General features: G+C 43.0%; 1 protein-coding gene across 2 annotated transcripts in view; it reads right to left on the reverse strand.

Moving 5' to 3' along the window:
• scn8aa (sodium channel, voltage gated, type VIII, alpha subunit a) overlaps positions 1 to 9728 on the reverse strand; it is a 91249-nt gene extending 81521 nt beyond the window's left edge. For both annotated transcript variants that reach the window (XM_064957668.1, XM_064957669.1), the window contains exons 1-2: positions 9577 to 9728; positions 3783 to 4115 (exon numbers count right to left, since the gene is read on the reverse strand). In XM_064957668.1, the coding sequence (XP_064813740.1) occupies positions 3783 to 4058 (276 nt within the window). In that variant the 5' untranslated portion in view covers positions 4059 to 4115; positions 9577 to 9728. The remainder of the gene's footprint in view (positions 1 to 3782; positions 4116 to 9576) is intronic.
• Between the last annotated feature and the right edge of the window lie 3712 nt (positions 9729 to 13440).

The following is a 13440-nucleotide window of genomic DNA, read 5'->3' on the forward strand; positions in this document are numbered from 1 at the left end:
CTGACTGACTGCGTATATTGGTTCCTGACTTCCCTGAACAGTTGCATATCGCGGGGACTATTCGATGCTATTGCAGTCCGCCACAGGATGTTTTTGTGCTGGTCAAGGGCGTTCAGATCTGGAGTGAACCAAGGGCTATATCTGTTCTTAGTTCTGTATTTTTTGAACGGAGCATGCTTATCTATGGTGAGGAAATTACTTTTAAAGAATGACCAAGCATCCTCGACTGACGGGATGAGGTCAATAGTTAGTTGATCAGGATAATGTCTATGAGGGTTCCCATGTTTACGGATTTAGGGTTGTACCTGGTGGGTTCCTTGATGATTTGTGTGAGATTGAGGGCATCTAGCTTAGATTGTAGGACTGCCGGGGTGTTAAGCATATCCCAGTTTAAGTCACCTAACAGAACGAACTCTGAAGCTAGATGGGGGATGACCAAATTCACAAATGGTGTCCAGGGCACAGCTGGGAGCAGGCGGCAACAGTTTGAGACTTATTTCTGGAGAGGTTCCTTTTTAAAGTTAGAAGTTCAAACTGTTTGTATAGACCTGGAAAGTATGACAGAACTTTGCTGGCTACCTCTGCAGTAGATTGCAACTCCTCCTCCTTTGTCAGTTTTATCTTGACAGAAAATGCTGGGTATGGAAATCTCAGAATTGTTGGTGGCCTTCCTAAGCCAGGATTCAGACACGGCAGAGTGTGCTAAAGCAGTAAGTAAAACAAACTTAGGGAGGAGGCTTCTGATGTTGACATGCATGAAACCAAGGTTTTTTCGATCACAGAAGTCAACAAATGAGGGTGCCTGGGGACACGCAGGGCCTGGGTTTACCTCCACATTACCCGAGCAACAGAGGAGGAGTAGGATGAGGGTACGGCTAAAGAATATCAAAACTGGTCGTCTAGAGTGTTGGGGACAAAGAATAAAAATAGCAGATATCTGGGCGTGGTAGAATAGATTCAGGGCATAATGTGCAGTTGGGTATGGTGGGGTGCGGGTACAGCGGAGGTAAGCCCAGTCACTGAGTGATGATAAGAGAGGTTGTATCTCTGGATAAGCTCGTTATAATGGGTGAGGTCACCGCATGTGTGGGAGACAAAGCAGGTATCAGAGGTATAATGAGTGGAACTAGGGGCTCCATTGTAATCTAAAACGATGATAACCAACCTAAACAACAGTATACAAGGCATATTGACATATGAGAGAGACATACAGCGAGACATAAAGTAACCACATGTGTTTATTTGGAGAGCTAACTAAGACAACAACGGGTGAGACAACAACAGCTAATCAGCTAAAACAACAACAGGTAAACTGGCGATGAATGTGCAGAGAGGGTCGGTTAACTACACACAGAGCCTGAGTTCGCTGCTGGGGCCGACAGATTTAAATATATACATATATATATATATTTTTTAAATAAACAGAATGTAGTAGCGTGATTAATGGACAGTCCAGTGGGCATCAGCTATGTAGCCAAGTGATCATAGGGTCCAGGGGGCAGCAATAGTTGGAACCGGGAAGCCGCAGAGTAGTCGCTACTACGCTAGCGCGCGGGCGACACGGCGTTTAAAGTTAGTAGCCCGGGGCTAGTAGACACATCTGCTCCAATGTCCGACGGAGGCCGGTTGAAGGCACAGCGGATGGAGTATTCATCGGCAGACCTGTCTTGGTGGTGCGGCGGGGCGCCGTGTCGACTAAGGATCCAAGCCAGATGGCGAAAGAGGTATTGTAGATGTAGTAATTTAGTTTTCTATCCGGGAGATGCGCCTGGCTCAAGGCGAAATGGTGCTAGCTTCGGGGCAGGGGCGTTAGCCACTATAGCCACCCGGTAGCAGCGGTGATCCGGTGCCAAGGTCCAGAGCTTGCGGCAAGGATCCGGTGGAGTAGTGTGTTATAGCCGTGTTTGGGTGGAGTCCCGGTGAACAACTGAGTAGGCTGGGAAGTGGGCCTCAGGGATAGCTTCGGTACTGGGTAACTCGGTGGGTGCTAGCTAGTTGTGAAGATCAGGAGAATGGTCCAGGGATTACGGCAGGAATCCGGCGTTGTAGTGGAGAGACAGTCCATTACTGGTAGGCTGGCGAGTATTATCCAAGCTAAAAAAAAGGGCTGGTACCTGTGCAGAAGGTAATGGCCGCTAGCAGTGGCTAACAATGACTAAATAGCTTGTAGCTAATTAGCTGGTTAGCTTCTGATGGCTAGATGGTTCTTGCTATAAGGTCTAGAAATTAAAAATAATAGCGGTTCCGTATCACATTGGGTGAGGCAGGTTACCGGAAGGTATAATTTAACTAAAATGGAGAAGAGATTGAAAATCAAATTTAAACATATACAAAAAAGATGAAAAAATACAAAAGTACACGAGAGGACGAACAAAACACGTCTGCACTGCTACGCCATATTGGATGTAGTGTGAAGGTGAATGGAAAGGCACTGGAGCAACGAACCTCCCTTGCTGTCTCTGCCTGGCCGGTTCCCCTATCTCTACTGGGATTCTCTGCCTCAAACCCTGAGTCACTGGCACTCATCCATGCTGTCCCTAGGAGGGGTGCGTCACTTGAGTGGGTTGAGTCACTGACGTGATCTTCCTGTCCGGGAGATCTTCTACTCTGCCTTGTCTCAGGATAGTAAGTTGGTGGTTGAAGATATCCCTCTAGTGGTTTGGAGGCTGTTCTTTGGCAAAGTGGGTGGAGTTATATCCTGCCTGTTTGGCCCTGTCCGGGGGTATCGTCGGACTGGGCCATAGTGTCTCCAAACCCCTCCTGTCTCAGCCTCCAGTATTTATACTGCAACATTTGTGTAGGGGGGCTAGGATCAGTCTGTTATATCTGGAGAATTTCTCCTGTCTTATCCGGTGTCCTGTGTGAATTTAAGTATGCTCTTTCTAATTCTCTCTCGCTCTCTTTCTCTCGGAGGACCTGAGCCCTAGGACCATGCCTCAGGACAACCTGGCCTGATGACTCCTTGCTATCCCCAGTCCACCTGGTCGTGCTGCTGCTCCAGTTCCAACTGTTCTGCCTGCGGCTCTGGAACCCTGACCTGTTCACCGGACGTGCTACCTTGTCCCCGACCTGCTGTTTTAAACCCTCTAGAGACAGCAGGTGCAGTAGAGATATTCTGAATGATCGGCTATGAAAAGCCAACTGACATTTACTCCTGAGGTGCTGACCTGTTGCACCCTCTACAACCACTATGATTATTATTATCTGACCGTGCTGGTCATATTTGAACATCTTGGCCATGTACTGTTATAATCTCCACCCGGCACAGCCAGAAGAGGACTGGCCACCCAACATAGCCTGGTTCCTCTCCATGTTTCTTCCTAGGTTCCAGCCTTTTCTAGGGAGTTTTTCCTAACCACCGTGCTTCTACACCTGCATTGCTTGCTGTTTGGGGTTTTAGGCTGGATTTCTGTGCAGCACTTTGAGATATTAGCTGATGTAAGAAGGGCTTTATAAATAAATGTGATTGATTGATAGCAAAAGGTCTGAATACTTATGTAAATAAGGTATGTTTTTTATACATTTGCTAAAATTTCTAAAAACCTTTTTTTGTTCATTATGGGGTGTTGTGTGTAGATTGATGAGAGAAAAAACAATTTAATTAATTTTAGAATAAGGCTGTAACGTAACGTAAACTGTGGAAAAAGTCAAGGGGTCTGAATACTTTCAGAAGGCACTGTATCTTTGATGTAAGGTGTTGAGAAAAAGCAAGGGCAAGAAGGGATGTGTGTGTGTTCGTGTGATAGAGAAGGGGACACGGAGGAGGTGTGTTTCTCACTTACTTTCTGAGCCTGGTAAAAGGGGTCCAAATCCTCCAGTGGTGTCGCCACCATTCCACTAGGGATGTCGCCATAGATGAAGGGCAGATTCCGCCCAGCCTCCAGGTCGCTGTTGGGCTTGGGTTTGTTGTCATCGTCGTCGTCACGGTGACTGCTGTCCTGCTTGGGCGGCGGTTTGTTCTTCTCCTCGTTGATCCGGAGCTCGATGTTAGCCAATGATTCCGCGGTAAAATACTTGAAGCTGTCAGGTCCTGGTGGTGCCATAAGGGGTGCAGCCATGTTTTCATCCTGCAGCTACTTGGTCATCAAGTATTGTACCATCCACTGTAACCAGCTCTGGGGGGCCAAAGAGAGAGAGTAGAGAGGAGGAGAAAGAAGAACAATTGAGCCAAGAGAGGAGTTGAGGCCCTTGAGTTTTCTATGTATTTTTCTTGAAAATAAAAGGCATAAAATATTAAATGGTTTGAATAATTTTTTGCATTTTTTGTAAATGTAATACATGAATTATCATAACAGCAAGATGTATCTGTATGAACTGGAAGTATTATCATTATTATTACTGAGTGTAACTCTTTTTGTGCATGCACTATGTGCCCTGGTGAAAAGTAGTGCACTATATAGGGGATAGAGTGCCATTTTGGGTGCAGATACTCTCTCCCTGTTTGTCTACAGTAAGGAAGAGCCTCAGAGCATGAGAAGGTATTTCTAGTTCTGTCACAGCAGAGCCATCACAGAAATGGACCAGTACAGTCTAGTCTTGACAGAAGAAGAAAAGAACAGAATGTGTGTCCCAAATGTGTCCCTATTACCTATATAGTGCACTATTTTTGACCAGAATTCTATGGGCCTTAGTCCAAAGTATTGCACTATGTGGGGAATAGGGTACCATTTGGTACGGGCCCCCAGACACTAACACTGAATGAGAGATAAGGGTTTTAATGTGAGATCATCAAACTAAAAATGCCAACGAAAACATCAAATAATGATGCTGCTATTTTCGAAACACACTACAGATGTAGAAAGAAGGAACAAATATGAGTCAATGGCTTTCATCTATGATAGATATGACAAGTAGGTTTGATCATTGTCTGCATCTCAAATGGCACCCTAGTCACTATATAGTTTACATAGCCCAATGGTCAAAAGTTGTCCACTATACAGGAAGCAGGGTGCCATTTGTGAGGAAGCCATTAAGTGCTATAGGTGACACTTTGTGTTTTATTAAAATTTAAAAAGATAAGTATTTTGGGGGTAGAAACTACTCAATAGCGTTTTACTCAGATTGATATATTATTTGTGCTCATTATCAATTGAAGATACTAACTGCATCATTTTTAAAAGGTGTGGTTGATTCAGGCGTGTTGAAATCAGAGATGTGTCAACTTACTGAAAGGAATATGAATATTCAAAGGATATTATTACGATGATGAAAGGATTTGATGGGTAGCGTCTTGGAGGAGGAGCTTCATCCTGACTACCAACCCAGTATAAAACACTAATATTGTCTACATATGGCAAGCATAGAATTAGAATACTTGCCATTTCATTTTATGAAATTTATAAGTTTCTCACTGTCACAATCCATGCTAACCATGCTTGGCCCAATGTAGGAAACACAATAATATTATGGTAATAATATAGTAGTAGTATAGAAATGTGTCATGTCATGAATCTCTGTGCCAATACAGGCAATAAGAGACCCATCTGGCAACAGACCCAGCAGACCACAAAAGACTAATGGGATGTGTAACTGTAAGGAAATACCTTCCACTGACCTGTATTTCCTGCTGATTCAGAGAATACACAGACACACTATAGTACAACAGAATCTGTTTTACAACAGCAGCACAATGCATAGCCTATCATTCATAGGCTTCCCCTCGTAAAAAAGGTTTCTTACCTTTTGGGTCTTTCCCAGTTTGATTAAAGGTAAAAAATGTTTTACAATGTTTTGCCTCATAAGTGCATTCATAGGGTCATGTTTCCTAGTTTGACAATATAGACACTTACTTGACAGAGCTAAAGATGCTACATGAGATGGCTACATGAGATGCTATGTGAGATTCTACATGAGATGCTGCATGAGATTCTACATGAGATGGCTACATGAGATGCTACATGATCATGGGATGACATCATGCTTTTAGGGCTATACTGTATTCGTAGTTTTGCCTGCAGCCAAAATTTCACCCTATTCCCTTTACATAGTGCCCTACCTTTGACTAGTGCCCATAGGGCTCTTTTCAAAAGTAGTCCAGTGCCTATAAGAATCTGGTCAAAAGTAGTCCAGTGTTATAGGAATCTGGTCAAAAGTAATCCAGTGTTATAGGAATCTGGTCAAAAGTAATCCAGTGTTATAGGAATCTGGTCAAAAGTAGTTCAGTGCCTATAGGAATCTGGTCAAAAGTAGTCCAGTGCCTTCAGGAATCTGGTCAAAAGTAGTCCAGTGCTTACAGGAATCTGGTCAAAAGTAGTCCAGCGTTTAATGGAATCTGGTCAAAATAGTCCAGTGTTTATAGGAATCTAGTCAAAAGTAGTCCAGCGCTTAATGGAATCTGGTCAAAAGTAGTCCAGTGCTTATAGGAATCTGGTCAAAAGTAGTCCAGTGCCTATAGGAATCTGGTCAAAAGTAGTCCAGCGCTTAATGGAATCTGGTCAAAAGTAGTCCAGTGCTTATAGGAATCTGGTCAAAAGTAGTGCAGAGAATAGGGTACCATTTGGGACGCGTGACTCTTAAGCAAAAAGGATGAAGATACTAAGACAGCGGTCAGGGGGATGAATGAGCCAGCAGCAGCAGTCCCTCCCTTGCCTGAGAGCACACATTGAGAGCCTACACACACACACACGCACGCGCACGCACACACAGAGAGAGAGAGAGAGAGAGAGAGAGAGAGAGACTAATCAGAGCAAAACTCTGACACACTGTCACTACACAGTTTAATCCCACTAATAAAATACCAGAACTTCCACTTACATTGGCACTGTCTTACAGTAGCTTGCTTATGGGGTCCCAAAACAGTATAACTATACTTTTGCTTTGAATTTCCTTAAGAAAGTATCAAAACAGCCCCAATTCAGTTGCAATTCAGTAGATCTATTTCCCACATCATACCTCACATAATAGGATACTGTACCGTACATGACATTAGTACAGAATCATGCCGGGGCATCACATCTGTCAAAAGACCATTTCAAAGCGTCTCCAGGAGGGTACTTCTGTCCATATAGCAAAATCATGCTGTCCAGATTACAGGTATGTTAAACAAATATCAGAACAAATCGCACATTTTACAAATGGTACAGTCTATAGCCTACACATTCTGTATAGGTTTATATCTAACCTCTGAATCAGATCTCTCATCAGACCCAGAAGGTCGAAGGAGGATGAGGCCCAGGCCTACATCCAAAATGGGCCTATCATTCATCATTTAGAAACCTGTAAATATCGAAACTTCCTGCTAACATATTGCAATGAATAACGTTGTATAAATCTCACGATTTCAAATTAAAGATTCGATTCAACAAATGACAAAAATGTCAGGGTTTGTTCTCATGCTGAATGCTCGTCCACTGTAGAGATTGTATAATTGTGTTGTTTGCCTTTGCACAATATAACTAACTACAGGGATTGACAACATAACTGACCTTACAGCTCATGAAACAATTAGAAAATGCTAAAATCTCATATTGCAGCCGAAAATCGGAGATAAGAGAAGGAAAGCTGCATTCCAATCCCTCATCTCACGCTTCTCACGGGCGCTGTCCATTTCAGCACCACAAGATCGAGCAAGGAAGGGGACTAGCGGCTGAAATATCAGGTTACAAAATAGCCGTTTTAATGCGATATCAACTTCGTCACTCTTTTTATGTTATTGCTTTACACTCAAAAGGGATATAGATGACAGGACAAACAAGACAACAAGATTTTGGGATGCATGCAGGCCATGAGCCTATAGACATAGTAAGCCATTACCCTGTCGCCTAACAAGGATATGGGCTGCAGGTGTGGTATAATCCGATAATTAAATATGTCACGTTGATAAAACAAACACTTAACTCATCAAGCAAGATCAAAAAGCACATGATGGTTGTTTAGGCTACAGCGTTTTACTTACCGACTTAAATGTTACACACTGGCTGGTGTAAAATAAGGCTATGCATCAGCATAATGTGATAGCAACCATCCCTCATTCTATTCTTACTTGGACCCAATGGGACATACGAAATTAACCGTTTTTCAGCAATTTTGTTTCATCCAGTAGCGGTGCACCAGCATGTTTTATGTAACCATTTCAGACAGAGAGCACCATGCAGCTTTTCCCGTTAACGACCGTGTCTCACATGTAAACCGGTGGCCAAATGTCCTTAGGCTACCTAAAAAGCCCTTACATAATGACCACCCCTTTAATTTTCCAAACATACCCTAGGCTACACATTCGGCGTCATGGTATGATGGCAATCTATATTCTGTAAAGAAGCAGGCAGGTCTCTGTGGGTTGTTGCACCACCTGCCATTATTTCTGGTAGTCGATGGCCCTATCAATTTCAGTTTATACTATTGTTTACTATATTATAAGCTCAATGACACCAATCTCCCTGGCAAAGACATGCACACTAGGCCACTGTATCGTTGTTATCTAATCTCATTTTCACAGGCGCAATAGGCGAGCTATTGCTGAATGGTGTGTTTGTTCTGATGTATAAACATTAATATCGATCATTCTATCGTTGCCAATCGAATTACAAAGTCGGTTTGTAGGCTTTACATAATAAGGCATGACAAGCATCGTGCAGAGATATTGCGATGCACACGTTTAGCAGCAGCCTACCCAAAAGTGCGGCCCATCAGAGCCTAGGAAACACTGCGAAATGCTGCAGTGGGTGGTTTCTATGTTATGCTCAGGTTTTTCCACGGAGCAAAAGTCCCATCTCGAACACATAGTCCTACCTTGTCGCCATCAACATCATTTACTCAAGAAAAAAATATTGTTCTCCATCATTTTCTCCAATAATTCAGTGTTTCTAGGATATTCTGAGCGTTTAACACGCTGCCTAGTCCTAAAATAGGCTCCTTGAAGGAAGGAGATACAGTATGTAGGCTACCACACCCGTAAAGCCATGTCGACCACCAGGTCGATACCAGGGTATGTGTATGCAACGAAATTACAACGGTAATAAGATTCTTGCTTTGATTATATATTTTTTTAGATGAAAGGTGGATGAAAAAGATGTGTGAAGGATAGCGGCACCGTTTGAAAGACTCTGGTACCAACACCCCCCACCCCCCTACATGTTAGAATAGGCTAGAATAGATGGATGATTTTTTTTAAATGCATGGTGGAGGAGAGAATTAGGCTATCACATTAGGCTACTGGTTCTAATCGCCATACATTGGCCCATATTTGCTGCGTGGCACAACTGTCACGAAAATAAATACAAATTTAAGCACGAAATCATTCATTTTCGTTTGATAATCATACATTTAGATTTTTTTTTTAAATGTAATCGTTTAGTTTTTTAAGCAGTCAAAATCGGGGACATCGTCACCTCATATTTTTTCCTATTTATCTGAACAATATTATGGTTAGCTCTGTGAAAGAAATTAGCAATATATCGATTAAGCTTAAATATAACGGGAATCTGGTTTAGGCTCTGGCAGGCAGCCTATTCAAGCAACAACAAAAAATGCTGGTCAGAGAGCGGCTCTGCGACATTTTTATAAGGCTATTGACAGACTATAACCAACCGATTCGTCAAAACATGCAACCGTTTTAGAAAAAGCTAAGAATTCACCTACTTTATAAGCGTTACAAGGAACCCAGAAAGGCGTTGTAGGACTGCAGATGTCGAAAAGATTCGGGAGAAACTGCGGTTGTCGCCATATTGTTGCTGCTATCTTCCCTCTCAGTACTTGCAGCTACCCTGGCTGCATAATTGATGACTCTCAGCAGAAATGTAAGGGAGTGTCGCCAAGTGCCTTTCACTGAAGAAATCAGTGACCACCACCACCATTCATCTTCGCTTAAAAATAGGCCTATGATAAACAGGTGAATTGTTATCTAACATTTGCTCAAATACCTCCACGAGATGTGAAATCGTTAAAAGAAGACTAGCCTATAAGACGTTCAACATAGGCACGGCGACTTAATGAGCCAAGCCATATCAGCTGAACATGGTGTGGACCACTTTTTACAGTCTTGTAAGATTTCTGATGGATGATACGCGGCTTACATGGTACATGGTAGGCAAAGTAATGAGTTGTTGGTATAGACCTACAGGAATATTTTACTAAAATGATTACATGAGAAACTTGAAATTGGGCCTACAATTCGTTGCAAATAAGGATATGCAAAATCAGAAATTAGATTGTAGGCTATGGTAGGATAAACCTATAACATTGTTCAAGGGTATCAACATTATCCCCGTTTTTTTACAAGCCTGCAGTACTAATTGAAGAGTGACCAAACGTGGTATTACGTCACAATGTCGACACTTTGAAACAATCAATGAAGGAATCAATGAATGAACCCCCGATTGGATCCACCTGTCAGTTTAGTCCATCTAGCCTACATTTCCTCACTCAAGTAATGGACTTTAGGGCATTTGGAATCTTTCTATGTGCCCTGTATATAAGTGTATTGTTGTCTGAAGTTTCAGCACCGGGAAGTAAGTCGTAGACTTGTTCGCAACGAGTAGGCTAGGGTTTGCACTTGGAGCCGGCGCTAAATGATGCTTGAACGTGGCCTGAATGTGTCTCAAAGTTGCCATGACGCGAACGCTGATTCTATTTAACTGACACATGGGAGATCTTCCCCCTTTCTAATATAAATCAAAACTTGAACTGAAACATAAATGTACATTCTAAACGTCCAATATTCGGTGTTGTTAATGATTGCATGCTGACAGCGGCCGTTGGCAGACGCTCCAGGAGGGTCACGTGTTGTTGGAGGGCGTGATGCACCTGTGGTGCTTGGCCTTGGCAGGCCAGCGTGCAGGTGAAGTCGTGGCACCTCTGTGGCGGGACTATCCTCAACAACCTCTGGGTGCTCACTGCTTCACAGTCGTTCCGTGAGTCATTTACAGGCCTGCAAGAATAGGCAGCCTATATTTAGCATATATTGTTATTAGATAAATCCTAGCCTGAATGCCAGTCTGATTGCGCTATCATGCCAACTCCTTGTCACGCCATGTGTTTGGCTGGACAACGACAGCAATGTAGTTGGCAAGAGCACATATATATATTGGTATAGGCTAAAGGAATTACTGAAAGCAGATAAATCCAAAAAAGTCATAAAGGTATAATTACTTGAGATAGGTAATTGACAGTGCCACTGATACATGCAGGCTTGGCTACACCTTTCAGATTACTATTTTGTTAATTGTTTAGGCCAAATAAAACAATCCTATAACACTTTGAAATGACATGAGTTACCGACACACACATGCTGCCATTTTTCCTAGTCATTGCTCAATGTAAAAAATCTGCTATCACTTTTCTGCTTTTTGTTGTTCACCCCAACTCTCTTTTCTGCTGCACCTAGACCCCATAGGATGTCCAGTCTACGTACGTTGGCAAAACTCAATGTGCTAACAGCGCTATGTTACAGAGGTCCGAACTCATGAGTTTGACCACCCCAGCTACTCCAGTGACCTACCTCTTCTCCGTCTCTGCTCTCCACTGGAGAACACTGACTTTGTCCAGCCTGTCTGTACAGTGGAAGACGAGATGGAGGAATTAAATTTAAACCTCAACCTGTGTTTTGTCAGTAGCTGGGGCAGCACTTATTTCAAAGGTTTGTGTGGGATCTATTAGGAAATTACAATACAGTGCAATATTATCTTTATTAATCAAACTGTAACATCGGAAGCTGGTCTCCTGCACTGCTCTCAACCCCCCGTATAACACAAAGAGACCCATTTGAGAGAACCACAGGATCAGCCATAGTTCAGTGCCCCTGGGTGGATAGCAGTTTAGGGGTTAAGAGCCTTAGCCTGGGTACCAAACTGTTTGTGCCATCATGACGAGGAGTTGACATGATAGCACAAACAGATCTGGGACCAGACTATAAGAGCCTTGCTCAAGGGCACACCAGTGCTGAATGTTGAATTTAGCAGTAGATGAATACAGCATGTGTGTCTGGTCTCTCTTTAGAAAAGCCGATGGGCATACTGCAGGAAGTTGAGGAGAAGCTGATTGAGAGAAATACTTGTAATCGGATAGACTGGTACAACAGTTACATCAGGAATGGTATGATCTGTGCTGGCTCTGAGACTGGGGGGGTTGACACATGTCAGGTGAGATGGCCATCATGTGAGTGTGTCCAAAATGGCACCCTATTCCCTTTATAGTGCACTCCTTTTGACCAGAGCAAATGGGAAATAGGGTGCGATTTGGGACATAAACCATTTTGAACTTTTTTTAAAATAATCGCTCCCTGTGCTTACCCCATGCATTATACCTATCTCATAACTAAGGCGTTATATGTCTGCTTATGGTACATTATAAAAAGGGGTTAATTTATTCCTTTTTCCCCTTCATGAATTCATTATGAGAATAAAGTTGTGTTCTCCATTACAGTGGCCTTCGGAAAGTAGTCAGACCACTTGACTTTGTCCACATTTTGCTAAATTACCGCCTTATTCTAAAAGTGATTAAATAAAAAAAAATTACACACAATACTCCATAATGAAAAGCAAAAACAGGTTTATAGAATTTGTTTCAAATTTATAAAACATAGAAAACAGAAATACATTATTTACATAAGTATTCAGACCCTTTGCTATGAGACTCGAAATTTAGCTCAGGTGCATTCTGTTTCCAACATCCTTGAGATGTTTCTATAACTTGATTGGAGTCCACCTGTGGTAAATGCAGTTGATTGGACATGATTTGGAAAGGCACACACTTGTCTATATAAGGTCCCACAGTTGACAGTGCATGTCAGAGCAAAAGCCAAGCCACGAGGTGGAAGGAATTGTCCGTAGAGCTCCGAGACAGGATTGTCTCGAGGCACAGATCTGGGGATGGGTACCAAAAAATGTCTGCATCATTAAAGGTCCCCAAGAAAACAGTGGCCTTCATCATTCTTAAATGTAAAAGTTTGGAACCACCAAGACTCTTCCTAGAGCTGGCCGTCCGGCCAAACTGAGCAATCGGGGAGAAGGGCCTTGATCAGGGAGCTCCAGAGTTCAGCACTCCACCAATCAGGCCTTTATGGTAGAGTGGCCAGGCGGAATCCACTCCTCAGTAAAAGGCACATGACAGCCTGCTTGGAGATTGACAAAAGGAACCTACAGGACTCTCAGACCATGAGAAACAAGATTCTCTGCACTGATGAAACCAAGATTGAACTTTTTGGCCTAAATGCCAAGCGTCACATTTGGAGGAAACCTGGCACCATCCCTACAGTGAAGCATGGTGGTGGCAGCATCATGCTGTGCGGATGTTTTTCCGCGCATGGACTGGGAGACTAGTCAGGATTGAGGAAAAGATGAACGGAGCAAAGCACAGAAAGATCCTTGATGAAAACCTGCTCCAGAGCTCTCAGGACCTCAGACTTGGCACACAGGTGTGTCAAGTTGTGGCATCATACCCAAGAAGACTCGAGGCTGTAATCGCTGCCAAAGGTGCTTAAACAAAGTACTGAGTAAAGGGTCTGAA

This window comes from Oncorhynchus masou, chromosome 33, assembly GCF_036934945.1.
Source record: "Oncorhynchus masou masou isolate Uvic2021 chromosome 33, UVic_Omas_1.1, whole genome shotgun sequence".
NCBI classification, from domain to species: Eukaryota; Metazoa; Chordata; class Actinopteri; order Salmoniformes; family Salmonidae; genus Oncorhynchus; species Oncorhynchus masou.